The sequence below is a fragment of the Triturus cristatus genome, chromosome 5_1 (genome assembly GCF_964204655.1).
Source record: "Triturus cristatus chromosome 5_1, aTriCri1.1, whole genome shotgun sequence".
NCBI lineage: Eukaryota > Metazoa > Chordata > Amphibia > Caudata > Salamandridae > Triturus > Triturus cristatus.
Genome location: NC_140587.1, coordinates 446904580 through 446930987, shown reverse-complemented (window position 1 = coordinate 446930987; position 26408 = coordinate 446904580). Strand labels below are relative to the sequence as shown.

The 26408-nt window shown below is 45.7% G+C and overlaps 1 protein-coding gene across 2 annotated transcripts in view; it reads right to left on the bottom strand.

Annotated features, from left to right (window-relative positions):
* Positions 1 to 26408, bottom strand: part of RAD54B (RAD54 homolog B) — a 495994-nt gene that overhangs the window by 430434 nt on the left and 39152 nt on the right. The window contains exon 2 of one of the 2 annotated variants that reach the window (XM_085605259.1): positions 23294 to 23443. The exons of the other annotated variant lie outside the window; for it this stretch is intronic. Coding sequence (XP_085461385.1) covers positions 23294 to 23431 — 138 coding nt within the window. The 5' untranslated portion in view covers positions 23432 to 23443. The remainder of the gene's footprint in view (positions 1 to 23293; positions 23444 to 26408) is intronic. 2 annotated transcript variants of the gene reach the window in all.

Sequence of the window (26408 nt, the reverse complement as noted above, 5' to 3'; positions counted from 1 at the left end):
GCAAGGCCCTGAAAGTATTGACGAAGCCATGGAATACCAGAAAGTGGATGTACAGAGACTACTGTTACGCTTCTTCATAAACTGCTTGATCAGAGACAGAGATAGGTCCGAGGTAGATCAGGATGAAATGCAAGTCCTTACCAGATGGGGTCAGAATATATCAGAGGGAAAACACGATAAACAGACATGTATAGTAGCTATGTGCCGAAAGATCCGCAAGGAAGTAGAACGAACACATAAAGCCAGATCAAACTGAATCAGAGGGAGAGGAGGAGGAAGACTCAGAAATGCCCACAGGACAATTAGAAACGATTGCTTATGTAGGTAGGGGAAGACCTTGTAACAATACCAGATACTTTAATGACCCGATACGTCCGATACGTCCAGAATGTAACAGACATTTTCAAGCCCCTATGCTAAATGCGAAGTCCCCTGAACACTTATTCCAGGCTGCTGATAAATTACTCCGAGACCGAAGGGGGTATCATATGCTCGATTCTATGGATGAACAAGAATTAGCCAGGTCAGCAGTACAATGGGCTGACAGTTCTGAAAAATACAGTGATGATGCGTTAGCACACACGTTTTTGAATCTTACCCCAGACGAACAGCGTTTAGCTGGTATATACATGATACAACTCCTCGTTATATTGTATAGAAGCCAACGTTCCGATCCTGGTCCCCTACCTGATATATTGATAGAATTACTCACGAATAAATGGAGAGGTTCAGGTACTGATTTAATTAAAGAAATTCTAGAATATCGACACCAGTACATTGTCTTCGTATGCCCAGAACATGTTTCAGTTCCCCCCAAGTTGGAAAGAAAAACGTATCACATAGACAGACAGAATCCCTTACGCGAAGTACACCCAATCAGAGGTGAAGACAATACTTTTAAACGCGTGTTTGTGTACACGCCCATAACTAAAATTGAATTATTAGAAATGAAGAAAGTAGTACCTAGCCATGACAAAGACCCAGCAGGTTTCCACCGTGAGATAAAAGACATGTTACTCATGGGAGAGTATACTTATCCTGACATTATGAAAATATTAAAGGTTTTATTGCCTGCCGGTATTTACGAGAAACTCAAAGAAAAGGAATGGGAGGTGGGAGACCAAAAGATAGAGTGGACAGCATTAGAAAACGAAGAAAAAGCCCGAGCTGCAGGTTCAGGGCTTGGGGAAAAGACTACAGCATTACCAGGATTATTAGTGCAGGTACTACCACGTCTATTGACTACGAAAAAGGAAGACTGGGGTGCAATTTCAGCCTGTAAACAAAAACAAGATGAAGACACTAGTGATTTCTATTCCCGATTTGAAAAATGTTTTGGTATTAATAGTGGCATAAAAGCAAGTAGTGAGTCGTATCCACATCTGTTTGTGACAAAATTAGTTGAGAATTCCCTGCCCCAAGTTAAAGGTAGAGTATTAAAATTCGAGAGTACCTGGCAAGGTAACACACCGTCACAGATGTTACAAATGTTACAATATCATCACAATAGAATTAGAGAAGAACAAGAACATGAACAAAGACGTATGAAAGACATGAAAATGCTTGTTGCTCAGTCAGTTCCAGCTGACGGTCATAAAAAGGGTACAACACAGTCCAATGATTCAGTAGGTCCTGTTAGAGCAGGGGTCTTCAAACTGTGGGGCGCGACCCCCAGGGGGGCCGTGGAGTGATGCAAAGGGGGTCGCGCCTTCCCAGTCACACTTCTGCCCGGCCCAAGGGCTTCAGCCCCCCCCCCCCACACTTCCCCCGTCCTGTGTCTCAGCCCGGCTGCTGCAGTGAAACTTGAGCTGCTGGGGGCTCAGCTGGGCAGTGTCTGGATTCCTATCTCCGGCACCCCCCGTGTTTTTTCACAGGTCTTTAAAGGCCATTTGCATTTTAACATGCCTTTGTAAACTGCTTACAGAGGCTTAGGTTTTTTTGCTGGTTGCAGTACCCCCTGGGTCCCCACTGTGCCTATTCCTTACATTTGGATTTTACATTCACTGCCGTAGTGTGAGAATGCATTTCATGGAAAGGAATACAAAGTTGGCTTCCTGGGGGCGCCGTGTGTGAAAGTTTATTGTGCTTTTGAAGCACCTGCTGCAGCGTTTCTTTCCCCGGCAATTACCAGGCCTCACATAAATGTCAAGATAACTCGTGTGATTAATTATCTTCCTGGAGAGAGATCAGTGTTTTGTATAGTTGAGGTTTTGACTTAGGTGAAGTTAGTGCAGAGGGTTAATATGCCTGCTGCAAAGAACGTGTACCAAGTAGATTACAGAGTGCGTATGATGTGAAGAGATCAGCAGGTTACTGCTTTCAAAAGAGACATCCTTTTGTTACTTGCAATTTATAACTTAAAGTCCTGATATAGAATAGTGAGCTTTTAACTTTCATCCTAGAACAGCATGCACACTACAAAGAATACCTTATTAGACCATTGATTAATGTTGCAAAAAGGGTTAATTTGGCTAGAAATCAATTCTTATTATTAAAGGAAACTCCCAACTATGCTGTTTCTTTTTCGACTCTGAGTTTGTGCTTCTCCACAACAAGCACTCTTGAACTATACTGCCTACCAGTATGGATGACATGTGACTCCTATACTTTTAGTCCTTTGGCTTATGTAACATTTCCTATACACTGATTTACACACTTATGATTGTCTCTGTGTAATGTGTGTGTGATGCAAAGTGCTCGGACACCCTACACTGGTATGAGTGGCACTATATAACTAATTCAATGCTTCTGAGAGTGTGGGGTTATGGAGACTTGGTCACTGTTAAAGGGTGCTAGTGAGAGAATCCGTGGTGGGGGTGGTCATTGGGGGGGCACCAACAAACATTGTCGCACAGGGCACCACCAGCACTAAAGCCGGCCCTGGGAAGTATGCACAGATAAGCGCTGAAAATACCGCTTTAGGTGACTGCTTTTTTTTGTACCGACTGGGCCATCAAAATAATCTGCTGGTAACCCTAACCATAGGACTGGAAGTTTGTTGCAGGATCAGCACATTATTTATTTCCTTCACCCTCGATCCCCGATTAATGCCGCAATAGTTTAACTTAGATCTTAAAGTCTACGCCCCGTCAATAACATGCTGAGTTACTTCATGGGTCTGGGAATGCACCCTGCATTCAGACAACTCATTCCTCAGTCTCGCCCTTTATTGTCACGCTCACCTTGCACTCACAGTGATCACAATGCACTCACACTGATCACCATGCACTTGCACCATTCACCCGCTCACCTTGCACTCACAGTGATCACTCTGCACTCAAAATGCACTTGTCCTGCTCACACTATACCTCAACCTGCAGTCACACGAGTACACTACTCATCCTGCACTCATGTGACACTTTACTCACCTGTCCCCGTCACTACTCAATATGCAACTCACTCAAACAAGCCCATCAGTAATCATACATTCATTCATACCATTCTGAACTTGCATCCGCACCCAAAATGAGAGAGGACAGCAAGGGAGTGAGAGAATTTGATTGAAGAGGTCAGGGATGAGGAGAAATGTGAATTGCCGAAGAGAAGTGTGGACACGCAAGAAGTGAGTGTGATCCAAAGGTGAGGGCTTCTGTTAGAACAAAGGGGAGATGTGAAAGAGGAATGTGGGGACTGGAGAGGTGTAAGATACAAATAGACAAAAATTTGAATGAAGAGACGAGGTGAATGAGAAGTGCTGAGGGGCACGGGAGGTGACAGGGCCAGAGAGGCCATGGGATAAATGTGAGAGACTGTTAGAGATGAGGGCAGTGAAAGGACAGAATGGCAAGAGGTGATTAAAGGTGAAGTGAGAGGTTGAATGGGGAGAGTTCAGAAGTTGTAAAAAGGGGTGAAAGAAAATGACCTGCAAAGTGAGAGAGGGATCCGGGGTTAGGAGAGGAGAGAGGGATGGAAGGGAGGGGGTGAGAGGAAAGCTGCATGGGTAAACGGCTTAACTCTACACAAAACCGCCAGGGTTTTAAGGGACCCCTGCTTCTTCCGGTCAGGGCCAGGTGAGATTCTAATGTGGCAGCACGTATTGCTGCAGAGTGGAAGGCCCTTCACAAAGGTTGACTTGAAATCTTTCTGATGATAATTGCTGTTTTTTGGTTATAAATGGGTACTGATTGGGTGAAATCTTTCCTCAGCGTTACTTTGTGTAACAAATATCAAAATAATGAAGCAATGCTATCCCAAAATACGCGGCATCACATAACCTCATTTACATTTTCATCCCACGCAATTTAGTCAACCGGTTTAGACATTTTTGTCAGGAGGGGGTCCTTACGCCTCAAAATGTTGACAGGGGGGTCTCGGTATCCAAAAGTTTGAAGACCTCTGTGTTAGAGGGACATGCAACTATTGTAAACAGCCAGGTCATTATATACACGATTGCGCAGTTCTAAAACATAATATCTCTACGGGTATAACGAAAGAGAGACCACGTCCGCCTAGACAGGATCAGATCCAACAACAAGTCCCTCAGCATGCGCAACCTATGCCAGTTCCACAACAGACCGCACCACAACCACAACAACAACCACAACAACAGCCACAGCCTATTGCTGCAACACAAAACACGACACAACAGATGTACCAGTATGCACAAAATGACTATCCAGAGTATCAGCGCTACACATGAAATAGCCTAGAGAGGGAAGTTGGCCTACCCCTTATTGAGGTTCCCGTAGATCAAGAAGGTCCTTACGTACAGAGTCAAGTATTAGGGAAAGACAGAAAGTTTCTACTCGATACAGGGGCAAGCAGAACCACTATCCGTCACAGCGAAGTCCCAGGGGTACCCCTCTCAGGCTTACAAAATATTTCCCTTGGTTTTTCAGGAAAGCCCACTATTAATGAAGTATCGCAACCGCTTGCATTAACGGTCGGTCCATTAACACGGACTACAGATCTATTGCTCACAAAATCATGCCCAGAAAACTTGTTAGGTATAAAAACATTGGAAGCTCTAGGAGCTGTAATATGTTGTTCTCCGGAAGGAGTACGACTATTTTTGCGTGACTTCAAAGGTCACTATGTGTCTAGAGACATGGATCATCGGTTACAGAATCTACCTGCACATTTATGGGCACAAGGCCCCACTGATGTAGGTTGTATGCACATTACACCATATCGAGTCACACTCAAAACAGGAGTAGTATTACCACGAATACGACAATACAAGTTACCGCCGGATGCTGTTGTGGCTTTACTGCAAATCATTGACGAGCTCATTGCACAAGGAGTGGTTGTAGAAACGGACTCCAATATATGTAATTCCCCGATAATTCCGATTCTTAAACGAACTGATCCAAAAGCACCACCAGTATATCGATTAGTTATTGATCTGCGAGAATTAAATAAATGCATTGTACCACAATACCCCGTGGTCCCAGATATCTCTTCATTGCTAACAGCCATAGATTCAGAAGCAACGTTCTTTACTGTAATTGATCTCAAGAACGCTTTCTTTAGCGTCCCAATCGATATGGAAAGCCAATATTTGTTCGGATTCAGTTTAAATGGACGAAGTTTTAAATTCGCACGCGCACCTCAAGGATTCACAGAAAGCCCCAGCATCTATAGCCAAGCACTGAAAAGAGAACTTGACAGTATCCACATGCCAGCTACCACTGCCTTGCTTCAATACGTCGATGATCTGCTGATCACCGCCCGAAGCGAACCTGAATGTGAAAAAGCATCACTGACGGTTTTACATTTCCTAGCCGACAAGGGGCACAAGGTGTCCCCTTCAAAGCTGCAATTCTGTGTCCAGCAAGTTGTGTACCTTGGGCACTTGCTGTCCAAGGGGGGAAGACAGCTTACACCCGACCGTATCCAGTTAATTGTTAACATGCCGACACCCAAGACACAAAAGGAGGTACGGGCATTCATAGGCCTCACTTCGTACTGTAGGCAGTGGATCCCTCAATATGCATTTCTAGCAAAACCACTCATTCAGTTGACAACACAGGAGGCAGCGACATCAACTGTCCTCCCTTGGACTCAGGAACATACGCAAGCTTTTGAAAGCTTAAAGAAAGCTTTATGTCAAGCACCTGTTTTAGCAACACCATGTTACAGCAAACGTTTTACACTTTTTGTTACAGAACGTGAAGGTACTGCTTTGTCAGTACTCACGCAGGAACAAGCAGGATCACACAAGCCATGTGCTTATTTTTCCAGTACATTAGATCCCGTAGCTCAGGCTCTTCCTGCGTGCCTGAAATCAGTCGCAGCAACAGCTTTAGCAATCAGACAAAGCGATGCCATAGTGTTAGGACATCAATTGACAGTACAAGTACCACACGCAGTAGAGGTTCTCTTGAACCGGACCCAAACACAACACTTGACCATAGCAAGACTGACGGGTTATGAATTGACATTGTTCCAGCCACACATAGAAATCAGACGTTGTAGTACATTAAATCCTGCCACACTTTTGCCAGTAAACGGAACAGACCCATTGGCACATGATTGTATTGAAGTCATTACTATTACGACGAAACCCAGACAAGACTTGACAGATATTCCATTATCAGATCCAGACCTGACATTGTATGTAGATGGTTCATGCATGAGAACAAGTACAGGAGAGTTAGTGGCCGCTTATGCAGTCACAACAGACACTGAAGTTATTGAAACAAATTGTATAGATACCTTGTCAGCTCAAGCAGCAGAACTCATCGCTTTGACACAAGCCTGTATTCAAGCTAAAAATAAGAAAGTCAACATATACACAGATTCACGTTATGCATTCGGAGTCGTCCATGACTTCGGCGAGAGAGAGGTTATTTAACTTCTCACGGTGCCCACATCCAGCACGGTCCCCTTATTCAAGCTCTGTTAGATGCAATACATCTGCCGACTGCAATATCGATTATGAAGTGTAAAGCCCATACAAAAGTGACTGACATTATTTCTCAGGGTAACGACCTAGCTGACAGAACAGCTAAACAGACTGCTCAGAATCAGACTCATACAACCGACACGACAAAGACAATAGTTCCGACACCAACACGCTGCATGACAGTTAAGGATCCCGCCCTTGATGTAATTGACATACAGACACATGCTACACCAGAAGAAATAAAGAGATGGACTGAATTAGGAGGGATCCAAACGGATCAAGGATGGATGACAAAGGGAAAATCTATATGGTTTCTCCCCGACTCAATGGTTCAAGTCATCATTAACACAATACATAGTCCAGCGCACCTAGGAGAGAAAGCTATGCTAGACAGTATTCAACACATTTGGTTCAATAAACACTTGCGAGCAGCAGCTAAACAGAAAGTACGTACCTGCATGATTTGTTGTCAGTTCAATCCAGGAAAAGGCGTACCTGTAGACCAGGGTGGATTTCAACCCCCCGATCACCCTTTTGAAGTCCTCCAGATGGATTATATCCAGATGGAACGATGTCGAGGATTCAAATATGTCCTCGTAGTTGTATGCGCTCTTTCCCGGTGGACAGAGGCGTATCCCGTCTCAGATTACACTGCCCCGACTACTGCCAAACAGTTAGTTCGAGAATTCTTCCCACGGTATGGTTTGCCCCGTGTCGTGTACTCAGATAATGGCCAACCGTTCTCATCCGAGCTAATGAAACAGGTTTCACTTTTCTTAGGCTATCAATGGAAATTCCACTGTGTCCGACATCCCGAGGCAGCAGGTCTCGTGGAGCGGCATAATCAAACTTTGAAAATTAGACTGTCCAAAGTATGTAGAGAAAAAGGTGTCGACTGGATAGTAGCTTTACCAGTTGCGCTCTTTTACATGAGAATGGTAGCACACTCTCGAACAGGGCTATCCCCGTATGAGGTGATCTTCGGTAGACCACCAAATATGTGGGGGACGCCTATACCCCGTAAAATAACTGATGTTGATTGTAATATGCTGACAGATTACCTGGCTTCCTTGATGTCTGCACTACAATCTTGTCGTTCACAGGTAGGTGCAGCTTTTCCCGATAACACTGAGGTGAAGCCCCATGACGTGGTTCCGGGAGATCTTGTACTGATAAGGAACTTCGACAGAAGGAACCCGCTGGAGCCTCGCTGGCAGTCGCCTAAACTCGTCTTATTGACCACAAGGACAGCTGTGAAGATTGAGGGACGTAAAGGGTGGTTGCACTCGAGCCATATCAAAAAATTTCATGGACTATCATCCGACTTGAATTATCAGCCCTGCATTCCCTCACAGACTGACTCAAAACTCCCCCTGGTTGACAAGACAGAAAAGGAAAACTATAAACTGAAACTAAGGTCTAGCAAGTCAGACAATTTGATTGTTTAAGTCCTCTCCAAGGTGAATCGGTTGAATTTGTCTCTGACATGTATCCTCTAGACCGAAATAGAGAGAGAAATAGACAGAAACAGCTCAAGAAATATGCGTACTGTAAATCACTTCGTAGTCACTGCATAGTGACATTGTTAATTATGTTTTTTCTAAGTCTTCTGATTATCATTGCCAGTATATTATTACACATGTATTACCCTATTTCCAAGCGTGCTTTCAATGTTACTGCCGAACATTCTTTTAGCGAATTACCCCCGCATGAGTTGTCCTATAGATTTGCGCTGCGCAACAACACATTCATTAGTATGTTACATCATTCTCATCAGACCAGCAATGCTACAAATTGTTGGATATGTGGCCGACTCCCTCCCTATCAGAAATACAAGGGAGTTCTGCCTCTCCTTCCGTATCCATTCACCCACAATGGCTCCTGTGGAGCATGGTTCAGTTTGATTAATTCCCTAGATTCAAATTCAGTAGTTTATCAAGACAACTGGGTTTGGGGAAACCTGAACCTAGTTTTACTTAAAGTCTGCTACCCTAACAAGGAGGGACTTCCCAAAAGAACAGGAACTGATCTAGAAAATGAAGTATATGGATTAGGTAACTTTACACTTAACCTCATGATCCTGAATGTTGAATCTGAAGCTACACCAATCTTGCCCGCTATGTCAGTATTTCCAGTTAGAGGCGAATTATGTGTAAGAAAGAATGGTTCAATTCACATGGGCCATAGTAAATGTACCACTGTAATAGAATTCAGTGATAAAGGCAAATCTACGTTTAGAGCTTCTCGTCACTCCTACTTCATCTGTGGTCACACCGCATACATACGCCTACCCCTAGATTGGGATGGTACCTGTTACATTGCATTCCTTCTGCCACCTGTTTTCCTAGCCCCGCCTGATTACCATAGGAATACCCATTTAGTACACAATAGACAGCAGAGAGATCTCCCGATTGTCGACTACACCGAAACAGCATGGGAGCAATACACAGATTTTAATAAAGGTTTCTTTCCCTACATAGGTACAGTCACTAATAGTAAGTTGATACGTAGATTAACTAGAACCCTTGAAGCAGTAGTGAATGAAACTACTTCCGCCTTAGGCAACTTAACAGAGGAGCAGTCTGCGATGCGGATTGTTGTTCTTCAAAATCGTCTTGTCCTTGACGTCATCCTAGCCGATAGGGGCGGAGCTTGTAGGGTCATCGGATCAAGTTGCTGTGTTTTCATACCAGAAAACGCGCCGTCAGTATATAAAGCCATAACTCGACTTCATAAGATCGTAAGCCAGATACACCAGAATCCAGGCACCTGGACTTGGTCCGGTTGGTTATGGAGCGTGTTGTCAGCCTGGGGATGGAGGATCCTATCCTTCCTAGGTATTGGCTTTCTCATTCTATTCAGTTGCTGCTTGTGTCTACAATGTGGGCCAGCGATTTGTGGTCTGTGTGCCACATCGTGTATCCCGCCTTCGAATTTTCATTCAAGATCCCGGAAGAAGAAAGAAGAACAAATGATGCTATATGAACAGATTGATGGATTGATGAAGATGGATATTTCATAAGGGTCCGTAGGGGACAAGGAGGGAATGAGGAAATATGAATTTTTATGGTCAATTGTGTCCCCTATCTTAGACCCCAACGGCTCCATGTACATGCTACAAGTACATGTATGTTCCCTCCAGTTCCAGCTATGAAGACGCAAATACATGTGTGTCCAACGTCAACATGTTCTCTTTCTGCTCCGCCATGAATGGGTCGAATATTCCATTCCTAAGTATGATTGGCCACCGACTTTATATGGTTCACTTTTCACGTTTTACAGTTCAGGCGAGCAGGCCCTGAATTCTGCCATCAAGCCTTTTCCTACTTCTGCCTCTGAAATGCTCCAGCTTGGACCTGCATCTGTATCCATGAACTTTGTCCTACTCCCTGCGCGGCTAACGGTGCCTGACGCGGCCTGTTGCCTGCCAAAAACTGTATTCAGCCTTCAAGTTATCTGCTCCGCTCCTCATCCAATGCATTCCTGTCTAGTAGTTTAGGTAAACATCCTTCCAGCTACCGAGCAAAGAGCTTGGCCTCGCTGTCTTTATGCAAGTAATTCATAGCCCCTGTTACCATGGAAGATTCCTGCCCTCTCGCATCTCATGTAGACACATAGACGCTTGTACATGCACTAACAGTCAGTATAGAATAGATTCCGTCCGAGAGACCTTTCCTTTTGGATAACACAGTTCCTTAAACAAAGATATTAGATACGATTTGGGATTAGGTTGACCTGACCCCCCAGACTTATTGTCTCCACATGTAGAGCTAAATGTCAATTCCCCTTCACCCTCTAGTTGCACGTCAATTACACGTCATGCGGCTGCGCGCGCATCTCTGCCAAACATTTCTGCTGACACTGCAGGATTCTCTTATGGATCCACCCACTTGTGACATCATTTTAAATGACGTTTCTAGTATACGCCTGTTATTACGCCCATTTTCATTACGTATGTGTATTCTTATCTGTATTATCAGCTGTTACGCCTCCTGCATCTGTCTTAATGCAATGCTTTTCATATATATATTGTTACTTGTCAATAATGTATTGCCTATCCCTTCCTGAACCCTCGTGGTGATGGAATAAGATTGCCTGGTTCGAACTATGATTCCTTTGTAAGGAATAAAGCCCTTTTCAGAACCTCTAATACCACGGATTCTGCCTCTTATTTTGACTGAGTTATTCTTACTAGACTTTACCACATAAAAATAGTACAGGTAATTTAAATATTTATTTCTCGGACGTACCAGATCCTGCAGCACCCTCCAATGCTAACTGCACACTCGTATCGGCGCCAATGGCAATCAACGTCAAACACGGAAATCACACCAACACAGTGGAATCGCCTTTGGCGGGATATTCCTAGGGTCTATCGCAGCATCCCGCAAAGGGAAAATGCATATAAAATTATGCCGCAATGGTATTCTACGCCTACTCGACTGCACAAAATGTTTCCTGCTGTGTCCCCATTGTGCTGGAGGTGTTCAAATGCTTCTGGGGATTTCATTCACATTTGGTGGGCTTGTCCGCTCTTGACCCTGCTCTGGAAGGAAGTCCTTAGTCATATCAAGGAGGTATTGGGCTTTTCACTGCCCGAGTCTGCAACCACGATCCTTTTGGGCCTTAAACCCACCAACCTAAAGGCACTTACCCGCAGCGATTGGACTATAGCACTTCATATGCTTGGGGCGGCTAAACAACTTATAGCGTTGCATTGGAAAAAAACGGAACCTCCCCCAATAGCTGTTTGGTTCACGCGCCTATGGCATGTAATAACCATGGAACTTTTTACAGCGCGACTGCAATCACGCAACACTCGCTTTACTGCTGTTTGGTGACCCTTAGTCCACCATCTCTGTAAAATAGAACATGTGCGTTATCTACCCTCCAAGCTTAGAGCGTTATGACTTTTTGAAGATGCCATACTCCCGTCGGACCCCAAAAGGCTCCTTGCGTAACCAGACCAGCCCTGGGCGACCCTCCCTACGGCAAGCCTCAAGATATGCACTCTCAGCACCATGCACTCCTGCGCGCATATACCCGTCCGCCTTTCTAGCCGCTTTTATTGCTGCATACTTCCTTTTTTCTCTCTTCTCCCCTCTTCCTCCGACCCTCTTCTGCCCCTTCACTATTATCCACTTTAGATGGGCCTCAAACCAGTGTTCTTACTGTTCTTGTTGTTGCACCAAAAAAGTCCTGAGACTTCGCACACCACTCTAATATTGCTATCTATACAATGTCACGCAGCCGACCCACCAAGGGTTGTAGGCGACCAGCTGTGTTTTCAACGGTCTCTTAAAGCCTTTACATATTCTTGGAGAGCCTTGGGTGAAACGCGGCCAGCCCTAAATGGGTTGTAGGCTTAACGCTGTGTCAATTTGGACCTCTGTTCTACTTTGTGCGTAGAAAATAAAAACCGATCTTTTGAGGGGAAAAAAAAAAAGGGAGATTTTGTTAAGTCTCTCTATGTGGCACTTACAGTGGCAAAGTCACAAATACCTTGAACAATAACGGACCATGCCAAGGAAGGATCACAGTATAGGTACATCTTGTGGGGTACAAATGGGTGACAAGGCTTTAACTTTATTTGGATCTGGAGTCATTCCCCCATCAGAAAAGATGAAACTCACACTTTGCCGCATATAAAATGAGACTCTCATCGGCAATTATAGGGCACACTTGTGTAAGAGCTTTATCGTGTTCCTTACGTGTGGACCCAAAAACTAGTATGTCACTGTAATTGAAAGCATTTGTGACTGGCTGTATTAATGCACCTGCCATTCTCTTCTAGGGGCTGGTGATAACCTTTGTTCAAATCAAAGCTTGAAAAGACTTTAGCTGCATTCAGCTATGTAATCATGTCGGCAATGAGCGAACCTGGATGTCGTTCTTTTTAAAATCACCTTGTTCGCTTGGAGCATATCAAAGCAGAAGCGCATGGCTTCTCCACTATCCTTTTTCAGCACTACCCCTATGGGTGATACCAATGGCGTCAGACCAGTGGATCAGTAAATGATGTGCATTAATAGTGCCTCAAGTTCTTTCTTAGTCTCTTGTAAATGAAATGCAATTCGATGATGCGTTGAGCAACAGGACGGAGGCCCTCATTTATGTGAAGTTCCACTTTCATTGTCTTAAGTCTTCCTAGTCCAAGGATGGAAACTGATTCACTAATTCACGATAGGCATCGACATTGTAGTTTACAGATATCAGCCCCATGTCAGCACTGAAACCTAGTAAACATGCACTCGAAGTGCCTCGCAGGCCATGAATTGGTGCTTGCACTTTCGTCTTGTCATGGTTCACAGTTGCTATGAATGAACCTTGACTTTGCAGTGGTGCGAAGTAGCCCATTTATACACTTTGGTGTCTGACTGGGTTAAACGGGGCACTGGAGACAGTTCACAGTATCTTTCCACTGGCATATTTATTGATGCGCCACAGTCTATGATAAAAGGTATGGAGCACCCATTCACTTCCAAGATCACACTGAGAAAGTCTCCAAATTAATTTCGCACTTTCACATGTTGACCTAACTTCAACCAGCATTCTTCTTTGCAAGAAGCTAATCCTAGATGTGCACGTCGTCAAGTAGATAACATTGACATCGCACACCCATCTTCCTCACTGTTGCTGGACAATGACTGTGCTGAACTTTTAGTAGGAATTTGATGACAATCGACGACGTTCAGTTTCTACTTGCCTCAACTAATGTAGCCCTTTGGCCTTGTGGGCATGACTGGAACATATCTGGCACATCTCACACCAACTTTTTTTCCAACGTGACGCACTAGATTTTTCCCTCGCCTGGTAAACTGGTTCGAAATGGTTCGCTTTCCCGCAGCCTTTGCATATCTGTCCTATAGCAGGACATTCACCTTCATGTGGAAAGGGAAATCCACATAGAAAACACAACTTTTTCTTTGAAGCCATTACTTTATGGCCTAACTTGTGTGTTTCGACTTACTTTTCATACTCAGCACGTTTTCATTTTGTGCCATCTTGGCCTCCATGTTAGCTGTTTGTTCGTCAGCAATTTCTTCAGCTCTGGCAGCCATGAGTATTCGCTCCAAGCGGAGTTTCTCTTTTAGCACTTGTCTGAAGGAATCGGAGAGACTACAATCTATTACTCTGACACGCATCGCCTCTTCATCATTGAACTTGCAAAGCTTGATGAGAGAATCAATTCCTTCTACAAACTCATTCATCGAATCACCAGCTTTCTGCCTTTCCTGACTGAAAATGTACCTTCCATAGTCGACATTCGGCATTGAATTGAACTTGGTATTTAACGTCTCTTTTATTTGACGGTACATCACTTCATCACCTTGCAGTATTTTCTTGATCACTTCTGTTAGTCTTTCACCCGCTAAATTCTTCAGATATTTAATAATCTTTATATCATTTGTTTTTTTCAGTGCATCAATCAGCGAAGGTTTCAATCCAGGCAGTCCATCTATCACCAATATTTTGCTTTTTGGAGGTACTGAAGGGGGGCGGTGGTATTAGGAATGGGGCAGCATCTTAACCTGTGGAACTTTCTGCTTTCAGGAGAGGACCTCGCACCGGCAGCGTCTGCTGCCCGCTTCTACTAGCACCTGCAACAAGCACTAGCCGCATGCTGGCATTTGGATCGTCGCATCTGCTCTGGTTGTGAGGTGTGGTGGTCTTCTTTGGCAGTGACTAGCGGCTCTGTTTCTTGCACAGGTTCCTCACCCTTCTCACCGCCCTGTATTGGACCTGGTTTCTACTACTTTTAGCACTTCTTTGCATCAGAAATGTTTTTGCTTTTAGCGCATTCTAGCACTCGGCCATCACTGCCTTTAGGGCTTCTCTGTACCTGGTGGTTGTTGCCTTTAGCGTTGACGTACTGTATGAATGACAGCTTTTTGTCAGACAGTGGCGCACTATCTCTTGTCTCAACTTAACCAGAAAATTTCTAGCTGACGACAAACTTTCTGCAAGGCCTTCACTTTCTTAACAGGTCTTGCACTGGCTGACTCCACATACGCCAACCGTCGATTTTCACTTTGACTGAGGCATACGTGGTATACACAAGCAGTTTTCTGGACCACAGCAAACTCTCCAGGAGAGCACTCTTGGTTCTTCGGGTTGCGGGGTTTACGTAATCCCCCATCTCGTCACCAGTTGTAGCGTCCTCCCCAGTCTGGGTACATGCAAATGATCATACATGGAACTTAGTATTGCACATCTTTATTCCTCAGCATGTAACCGTTAACTGAACAGTCTACATCCTGAATTCTATCACCCATGCACTTACGTCACTGTTCTAAGGAGTCCATTAGGAACCAAAAGGGTCCCGTCATCTCTAACTCACAAGACACTACCGATACCTTGAAGTGCCAACTTTAATAGTCCTATTTGGAAGTTAGCACAGTCGAGTTATCAGCGTGTAACTCAACAGCCGCCAGTGGGGCTACTATTCTTTCAATAGTAAAAGCTGGGTTTTTACTGTAAGGACATGTAAAAATACATCCTTCCTTTTAATATACAGCATCCTGCCTTATGGCTGGTTAGTTCTGCCTTAAGGGTGACATATATATTAAAAAGGGCAGATTATGCTTTACTGTATATTTAAATGGCAAAGTCAAGTTAGCAGTTTAAAACTGCTCTACCAATATGCAGTGGCTGGCTGGGAGACAGACTTACCTTTTGTGGTGGCGCAAACAGTAATGCAGTCCACAAGGCATACTTAACTTACAGGGCCTGGGTATCCTGAAATCCATATATTAGGGATTTATAAGTAAGTTAATATATGCCAATTGAGGGTAAACCAATTAAACATGCATATTTAAGGATTTGAACACATACACTGAGGCCTGAATAGCAGGTTCCGGTGCATTACAGTCCTTTCATCAGTATCAAATAGTCAAAAGGGGAGTGGGGGGGCAAAAAGTGGGAGTGAACCTGTAAAAAGCCATTTCTTCGGGGGGCGGAGCTTGCCGGGCTCCAAGATGGCCCGGTTTAGTGCCGCTCCGCCGTAACCAGCTCGCTATCCTACAATATCCACACAAATAACAGGTGCCCTCATCGCCAAATTTGCAATCCTCAGCCCTAGAGCTGAAGCGGAATAGACTAAAGTGGCATCCGGTATCCTGGCACCCTGGAGCGCCTACTTACACTCCGGAGCGGTTTCCGGGCCTGGGCGCGACCTGGCTGGCCTACCTCTTTGCGTGACGAAGTGCGGAGCCTCAGGTGAAGATCTGGGGCGCGGTGTCGGGGACCTGCCTGCCCCGGGACGCCATAGCGGGACTCTGTGGTCCTTCCTGCTCGCCGCCTACCTAGGGCGCGGCGGGGCGAGTGGAGTGGGCCGCCTGGGCCAGCGCGGCTGCTCCGTGTTGCTGGCTGCTGCGGCTCTGGAGTGGCTGGTGTTGAGATGGCTGGCTGCACTGCCCCTGTCAGCGCGGCAACTCCTGGGCGAGGCGTGCTCCTGCTGTGCCCACAGCGGACCCCACTGATGCCTGGGACTACAAGCGGATTCGAAACCTACCTGGGGCATCGTGGTCTGTCCGGAGGGAGTGCTGCAGCCTGGGCTTGGGCGTCTGGAGGGCCAGGGGCGACCTCAACACACAACAGGCCCCACCACTGTGGCCGATGCGGGTTCCGCATCTGTCGTGACGAAGACATTTGCTGAGCCGGAGGGATAACGCTCCGCACCTCACCTGCTGGCTGAGACGCAGAGCCCGGGGTGCCACGTGTCTGGCAGTCTGATAGACGCGGAGCGTCTGTGCTGAACCTGGTGCTATTGGGAGTCTTTTATGTTGTACTGGTGTTGCGGCCATATTGAGCCAGTCCTACGCTTGGGAACCACGTCGAGTGGCATAAGGTGCCCGTGGCGATCTCATAAAATGGGGAAGTCTGACAAATCGCAATCAAAAGCTACTATTTGAGCCAAGAATACTCAAAGACAACAGGAACAAGACAAGAACCCTTCAGAATCAGGCTCTGAAGCCGGCGATGCTGCCTTCGACCCGGATATTAAGCAACTTTTTGCCACTATGCAACGCAGTCTAAACAAGATAGATGCCCTTTCATTCAGAACGGACAGGATGTCAGAAAGATTAGACAAACAAGCGGGCAGGCTTGTCTGCGTTGAGCAGCGTATATCTGAAGCGGAATATACTATAAACAATGCTTCTAGAACTCAGGCAGCTGTGGAAAAGCAACTCCAGGTGGTTCAGGCCAGGGCAGAGGACTTGGAGGCCCGCTCCCGGCGGAACAACCTTCGCATCATTGGGATTGCAGAGTCCATTAACATCCCTAATATGGAGCTACTCGTAGAGCACCTGCTCACCACACTGCTGGGTGCGGATTGCTTTTCTGCAATGTTCGTGGTGGAAAGAGCGCACCGGTCTGGCACCCAGACCGGTCTCGGGGGGCGCCGCCGCGCCCCATTATAGGGAAACTCCTTAACTATAGGAAACGTGATAGCACCCTCCGAAAATCCAGAGAACTGCAAGAGTTGCGATAGGAGGGGACAGCAGTATCCCTATATCCAGATTTTATACCTCAAGTCCAGGAAGCGCGCAGATTGTTTGCACCTGCTAAGAGGAAACTACGTGAACTCCACTTAGAATACAACATGCTGTATCCGGCAAAGCTACGAATTACAGCAGATGGCAAAACACATATTTTCACTGACCCTTCCCAAGTGCTGCAATTTCTCAAGCGCAGGAACACTGCCAGCTCTGAAAATGTCACCGGGCCAGGCAGTGAAGATGAGACCATTTAGTCAGAAGAGCTACTAATGGTGGGTCAGAGATGGTCAGAGGTGAGTCTGCTCTGGTTGTGGGCGGACCTGGCAAGTGGTGGATACACAAGCGGCTGATCCACTAGATCAACCCAGGAACTGTAAGTGACATTCCATCATGACAGACACCGACACTAGCCCAGTGTAGGATCCACACAGTGAGACGGCGGCACCTGGGTTACCGATTTCTGGAGGGACGAACTGCATGTCTTTGGTTCCCACCTGGGGTGGGGTGGGAGTTGGAGGGAACAGGGAGAACCCTACTCTCTCCTTCCTCCTTTTGTCCTAAAGATTCCACTGTACACGAGTGCGAACCGCTAGACTTTATTGATAAGGACACGCAACTGACTGAATGATGAGATTTAATGACACTGCCAGCTCGCACACTTTATGGTTTGGAGCCGGGCGACATCTGCCCCGCACTGTGACGCACAGAGGGGAGGGTTTACTTTAGACTAATAAGGTTTAATTGGTCGGGGTTTTACTTGGTTCCACAGGATGAGTTGGGGGAAGGGGCACGAGAGGGGGTTTTGATTATGCACAGTTGGGGGTCTGCATAGCGTGGGTGGGGGCGGATACTGGGGGGGGCGTGACATGCATCGGAATTGCAGAGGACTACAAGACGCATATGAGTGGATTGTGGCTAATAATGATGAATGCATTGCAGGAAGAGCTATGAGACAGAGCATTGTTTCCACTTCCATCGATCATGGGTAGTACGGTACATCTCCTAACATGAAATATCAGGGGGCTCACTGATCAGAGGAAGATCAGGAAGGTTGTTGCATACATGAAGCGGCATCACGTAGATGTTGCGCTGTTACAGGAGTCTCACTTGTCCCCAAATAGTATCATGTTAGCGCATAAGATGTACCAGGGAAAGGTTTCTGCGGCTGGTTTCCGTCACATGCTAGGGGAGTCCCGACTTGGGTGAACCTGGCATCTGGGACGATGCAGGTACTTGAAATGGACCTCAACAGCAGGTATGTTATTGTGAGGTGCCAGAAAGAGGGTCTTGACTCCACGGTTGTAAACATATATGTGCCTAACTAGGATGACCCACAATTCTATAATAGCCTGGGTAGCAGCCTGCTCTGCTACAGGGACTCCTCAATAGTAATCGGCGGGGACTTCAATTGTATTTTGGATCCCCAAAGGACCGCTCAAAGGGTCCACCACATCACCGCTCGGTGGCAGCTAGTACGAACCTGGATCTCATGGAAGGCTTCGAACTGAAGGACGTTTGGAGGCTCCTCTTCCCCGACCCTGCTGGCTTCACTCACTACTCTGCACCGCATGACACTCACACGAGAATAGACTGGCTTGCGTCCAAGGGCCTTATTGGCCATATCACGAAATGCATTCTCCACCCGTGCACTCTCTCGGACAATTCCCCTCTGCAACTAGATTTTCATTGCCCAGCAAGGCAGACGCCTGCTTTCCTTTGGAGGTTTCCGCCTTACTCCCTTCTCAATACAGTATTTGTGACAGAAATGTTCACAGATCGAGACATACACTGAGGCAAAGATGGGATCAGTTTATAGTTTCTCCACCATCTGGGAGGCTTTTAAAGTGTATATTTGGGCATGGTTATGGCTAAACATTCTGCAGTGCTCAGATCATGAAGGAACAGTCTGACCAAACTAGAGCAGGACATTTCATCTTTAGAACAAAAGTTTCAGGGGACACAAAACATCAATATATTGGGCGACATTAAGGCCCTTCTAGAGAAGTACCAGGACACAGCAGACAGGGAGGTTAAACACCTAAGCAAGTATACCACGGACAGAGTTTACGAAGAGGGTGACCACCCAGGAGCCACGTTAGCAGCACTGATACGCACCAAGCGTGAACTGGACACGGTCTCCGAAATACTTGATGAGGGAGGTAAGCCATTGTACAGCAGTCAAGACAGAGGATCGATTTTATAGATACTATTCGCAATTGTACACCTCCCAGGCCCCCCGATGTTGATGCTATACGTGATTATCTGGAACACATTCAGATGACCTGGTTATCGAATGCGCATAGAGAATATCTAATTTCTCCCCTTTCCCCAGGGGTGGTCAAGATGGCCATCAATTCCATGCGAATCGGCAGTGCCCCCAGTATGGACAGGCTTACGGTTTCCTTCTTTAAGACTTTCCAAGATTTGTTGGTCCCACACCTTAAGACCTTGTATGAACATATGGCCCACACTGGCATTATGCTCCCCTCAATGAGAGTAGCACTGATCATCATGCTGCTGAAACCGGGGAAGCCATCAGAGGCCTGCTCCTCATACAGACAATTGTCTCTTATAAATGTCGACACAAAGATATACGCCAAAATATTTGCTAATTGATTGGCCCCACTGCTGCCATTAGTGGTTCGGCCAGAACAGTTCGGGTTTGTCCCTGGATGCGGCCTTACTTCTAATTTTCGTACCATATTCGGCACCATCCATAGGCTTGATCCGGGGGTCAAAGCAGCAGCAGTATTTTTAGACACTACAGAATCTAAAAACTTCAGAGTGGGCCTTTATGAAGTGTGTCTTACAGAGAATTGGGGTGGGAGATATCTTCCTTCAATTAGTGATGACTTTGTATGCACAACCCACTGCTCGAGTCCGGCTTGGCAGGGAACGTACGGCTCCTATATACATAACCAGAGGGACTAGACAGGGTTGCCCATTGTCCCCGCTCCTATACGCCCTGGTTGCTGAGCCCCTTGCTTGTGCGGCACGAGAATATCATTCACACAGGGGACTGGGATTCCCGGGATATCGGATAATAATTTCTGCTTATGCAGACGATACCCTGCTGTATGTTCGCGACTCAGGGAAGAACCTCAACCCAGTCCTAGCAGAGGTGGTTCAATTCAGAAGTCAGGACTTCGCATTAATTGGTCTAAATCGCTGGTGTTACCTCGAACCTCGGGGATTACTCCAGCTGCATTAGACTTCCCCATGCAGTGGAATACAGATCCAATATGTTATCTGGGGGTTCAAATACATGCCGACCCAGCAGTTATTGTTGCAGAGAATTACGGGAAGGCCATTTCTAAACTAGATGATGACATCAACAGGGGGATCAAATTACCTCTCTCCGATAAGCCGTATTTCCTTAATGAAGATGGTTATCCTGCCTAGGTTCCCCTTTCTATTCCTTAACATTCCGATAATACTCCAGAGCTCTCTTTGGGGTCCTTCGCAAATTATTGATTAGACTGGCCTAGGCCGGGAAACAGTCAAGAGTCAAATGGGATACACTGACACTTACCTATGCAGCGAGTGGGCTGGGGCGCCCAACTTAGAACTTTACTATAGGGATGCATAGGTTTCGCATGCGTATAACTGGCTGCACAGCCCTCACGATCTGCCACAGTTGTTTCTGAAGCAGAATGCAGCGGGCCCTCTTACTCTTCCACAGTTCCTCTTTACTCCTCCAGTCCACCGACAGGGTTTTGGACTCCCTAAATTCCACAACACATGCATGGGGCAGACTACTAGACCTAAAGTCGGGAGCACTCGTGTACTCCCCGGTAATACCTTTGGATTGGTGCAGTTGGCACCCGACGTGCGGGGAACGGGCTGTCCTTAAAGCAACGGCACACAGGCATTTGCAGGTTGGGCGATTTTTACCAGGCTGGGGCACTGCGCGGCTGGGAGGACTTGAAAGGATACTCGCCATTAGATAAAATCCAATATATTAGAGTTTGACATGCATGGCGACAGCAGCTGGGGGGGAAGACATGCAGGAACCGTTGGAGTTCCTGGCTCTCTCCTACATTATAAAAGCTAATAGACCACCGAAACTTATCACTGTTCTAGATTCCTTGGCCCAGGAACCTCGGAATCTACACCGCCACATAGAGCCAGGAAAAAATGGCAAGGTGACCTGGACACAGTTATTGACAACAACAAGTGCTGGGCATATTGTTGCGATGCCACAAAACAGGTGTCCCTGAATGGTAGGCACCGATCATTTTAAATATCTTAATAGAGTACACCCCCTGCAGGTTAGCGCGATATGGGCTGAGGGAGAATGCTAAATGTGACAGATGCGCAGAGCCATATGCTGGATTCCCACATGTGGCTAAGGTCTTGGCTTTTAGAAAGAATGCCGAGGGAGATCGTGGGAAAACATCCAACACCCAGCCCTTTATTCGCGCAACTGGGATATGACAGATATTAAGGCTGATTGCAGGAAACCGGTTGCTATAGGATTGCTATTGGCCAAGCGCAGGGTTGCAATGCGGTGGGCTAGGGGTCCCACAACACTTATCCATGATTGGAACTCGGATATGCTATACTGCAATACACAATCTGACGCGTATAACAAACTTCTTCCCCCGCAGTGTCGCCCTAAAGGCTTTTGGGGCCTATATCAGCAAACTTAGTTGGGAAGGAATCGGGCGAGCGAGGGGGGGGGGGGGGGTAAGAGGAGCAGATTGCCGCTTGAGGGGAACGGTTTCTTGTTGCGGTCACTGATATTAAGGCCACCGTAATTTCGGTCGTAAGGGGACTACATTTTTTTGCTTATTCCAGAGTCTTCCTATGTTATCTGTGGGATCGTACATCCATGAGTAATTGTGCACTCATCTCCAGGTCCTTGATGCTGTAACGTGCCGCAACTATCTCAGCAATGATAAGGGTATGTCTCGCCTAGTTGGGGGGGGTGGGGGATGGAGAGAGGGCGTGTTTTTTTGTTTGACTGTTAATAGGCACTTGCTTTAATTTAAATCAGCTGCGATGGTATAATCGATGTAGGTCATGCACTGTTCTAAAATGCAATAAATAAATATTTATTTTTTAAAAAGCCATTATCTCACTCATTAAACCAAATTTCCATCATTTTACCAATACAATCTTCCACCTACACTGGCCGATTAATAAAGCAACAAAAACATTAATAGGATACACAATGGACATAGATCAGAAAAGACAAGAAACACCAAAGAAACAGCAAATCAGATGCATAAATCCATTGCTAACAGAAAAGTATATAAACAATGCATATTATAATTAGGCACAGACTCAAACTAATTTGTCAAGAGAAAAGTAGCGTCAATGTATTGCCTTTTCGAGATAGGGCATCTTTGTTAAACTTTTCAACCAGACCTCTAAACCGGGCATATGCCTATTTTCTATCAACGGAGGATAGTTTGATTTACCACAATCAGTAACCTGTGCAAACAACAAAAACTGGTTACAAAGCACCATAGTCATACGGTTAACTAAACTTTACTACCGGAACTGTACAGACTACTCATGCTGAGCAATGGACAACCGCTCACCCTCAAGAAACACAACATACAGCAAAGCCCTACAGTAGAAAAACACACACAAGAGATCACATTCATCCCACTAAATATGACCTAAAACTAACCATCAATTCAAAAGCACTACAAAGCCATATAAATAGCATAAATGTTTTATATAATTGCTGATCAGATAACATTACATTGTTAAACGCAATTGAAAAACCTTGAAAAGTATAGACTATTGAACCGCTATGCTGACAATACAATGACCGTGATGGGCAAAATAATGTTGGACGACCTTAAAAAGGCAAAATTATTAAGATTCCTTCAGCATTAATGCAAAACTGATCCATGTACCAAAATCCAAAAATAGCAAGAGTTAATGATAGCAGAGGATGATCATAGCAATTATACAACTTTTTATTTACCTGATCAGTCTTAACACCTGAACTGAGCCGCTTCAGATCATTATTTAGATAGGAAACATTTGTTTTCCCAGGGGGTGTGAACTTTGGTTTTTTAGCAACGTTGCCCAACAACTGACTTGGAGCAGCTGACCTTCTCATGCTTCAATTTATCTGAAAAACAGTAGTGGCACACAACTTGGTAAATGTTTCATCCAGCAGAAGCAAAATACTGTCCCTCTTCAGAGACATGTTTATGCACACTCTCCCTCAGAAACTTCAAGTTTAATACCTTCATTAAAATGTGTCATTTTTAACACATGATCATTCTATATGAAATTTGTGACTGTTGTTGACACATTTCTAAAAAAGGTACATAATATAAAAACAAAGGATTGGGAACATAGCGGCTATCTATAGGAGCCAGAATGGAGCTCACCTCGATGCACTTGTAGCATTGGCGTGTAGTTTGTGGGGCTTACCTGCTGCATGAATGCGGAATCAGCGGTCACCTGGGGGGGAGGGGGGGGGGGCACATGGTAGTACAATGCGATGTGGATGTCCAGAGTTCTACCACGGAGCCATGTGGCAGGAGGCGGCATTAGGGTTTGGCATACACTGTCGGGCCTCAGCCCCGATCTCCCTTCAGGGTGTGGTAGGCAGCATCAGCACTGCCTGGTGGCTGCATGCAGATGCAATGCGGACGAGAAGCTTCCCGATAAGCCCCAGAAAACAAGTTTTCAGCAAGGAGGTCCAGTGTAAGAAGCAACACAGAGAGAGCTCTGGAGATGCCCACATAGAGAGCTCTGGAGATGCCCAAGTTGACACATAAAAAGAACAGAGGAAGGAGTAGGTGAGGAAAGAGGAAGGAGTAGGTGAGGAAAGAGGAAGGAGTAGGTGAGGAAGGAGGAAGGGTAGGCGTGCCAGGGGGTGTGAGGTAAACAAGGGTGGAGGTCTCAGTGAGCCCCGAGGTTAGTCTAAGGCACCTGGGAACACTATAACCAACAACTGCCCCCTTGATGGCCAGCCTCACTGCCACTAGCATGAGCACTTTTAGTGTTCATAACTCTGGGTCTGCCCCGGTTCCTCCCGCACACTATCCTGGCGAAAGAGGAAAGAGATCAAATACAACTTTTGGGGCGGGGAACCCAAAATCTGTACATAGGGGCAAAATTTCTCCCTCTTTGAGGTTCTTCTTCAAGGTTCAATGATTAAGTTGCCCCCGCACAAGTGCTTTTAGGTCTTAACATCAGGGCAGCCTCAGTATGAAGTGAGGGGGAGATGGATTGCAGAATAATGAAAGGACGAAAGAGGGCATAGTGGGAGTGCCAGTTGAGAATAGATTTCAAACTTTGGCAGAGGTATTCCTCGACTCCGATCAGGACAGAGCACCTCATCCTCACAGTGGAAAGATTGGGGTATCAGGACCCCCGATGGTGGGGTTGAGATGCTGATGACCAAATTAAAGGAGGAGAACAAGGTTAAGTTCACAACCTCTGATGAAAATCAGAAAGGTATTTAGGCGTTTATGAGGCGCTGGAAGGGAGACTAATAAAGGGAGAAAACAAAAGAAAAATTGTCCACATTTGCAGCAGGTTGGGATCGTAGTGTTAAGAGGAGATGGCGGTCGGAGGTGTATCAAGTGAAGTGAGAGGAATGGGAGGAGTTAGTAGGGAACACCCCTTTTGAGTTTTGTCCTGGAACATGAATGGACTCAGTGTATGAAATAAAAGGAGTAAGATTTTAGAGGACCTAAATCAATCTGAAGCTCAGATAGTGATATTACAGGAGACGCATCTGCGGAAGAAGGAATGTGAGGAATTGTTTAGGATGCAAAGATGGATTAGGGAGTTTGCCCGCATGACCAGACGTACTCTACAAAAGGGGTGGCTATTCTGATCAAAACCTCTGTTCATGCGATTCTGGGAGAGTACATATCCGATGGGGTTGGCCGATGGTTAATAGCGAAGCGATGGTTCCTGGTATGCAATATTGATGACCCAGGTCCTCTCCATGCCCTATACTCCCACCTTAGAAGTAGCAGTTCTGTTAATAATATGGGGGGGCGAGTTTATTGTACTACTTGATCTGTACTGGAGAAATTCACCACGAAGTAAACAGATAACTCTTCAAAGATGTACAAGTGAGGCAGATGATTAAAGAACTAGGCCTAGTTGAAGTGTGGAAACAAAGGGCCAGCAAGGCCTAGGAATTTTACTTTCCACAATAAGAAATATGGCCTTTTTTCCAGAACTGATATTTTTCTGGTAGTTGCTAGAATCCCTAGTAAAGTGAAAGAGGTGTCTCTCTTTTCTGATCACTCAGCAACCAAGCTGGATGGATTTGTTTTTGGGCAAAGGATTAGATTCTACTGGAAGGACTTTAGATAGGAAGTTGTTGCTCTATCAGACAAGATAGGACACAGCAGGACATTTTGAAATAAAGGATCTGCCCCTCTTCGCATAGCTTGGGACGCCTTTAAGTCTTTCAGAGGGAGGATTATAAATATAGCTGCATGTAAGATCAAAGAGTCCGGGGTTAGACTTCGAGAGCAAGAGGGGAGAATTATTAAGCTTCAGGTGGTGGCTAGGGACCCCCCAACATGGAGTTCAGGAATTGGTTACTCTAAACAACAAACTCAGAGAAGCAAGGGGCAATATGGCAGTATATGTGGAGGATAGTTGGCGTATGAAGTGGAAACCAGTAAATGAGCCCACTAGGAGTATGGGGACGGGTGCGGGAAGAAGCAGATAAAAGCGATTAGCAGTTCACGAACAGTGAAATGGATAAATGATTCCACCATTGTGCTAAAACAGTGTATATATGCAGGCATATAAGTACTTTGTATAGTGTACACCTACTATGAGCTCCCAAAACTTATTGCATAGGGCGGTTATTCTGCCAAGAATCTCCGACTGGGTGATCTAACTCCCCATTTTCGGAAGGTAAGTGTATGCAGGACCCTGTATTGGTCGCAAGTGTGACACTCCTCCACGGAGAGGGTAAACAGGAATCAGCTGGGCTGAGACTCCAAATCAGCAGCCCCGCAATGACAGCAGAGTGCTCCTCAGATTTAAATATGGATTTGTTTGTGAATTTATAACAGTATCCATGTTTCAGTCTGGCCAACATTGTTTAT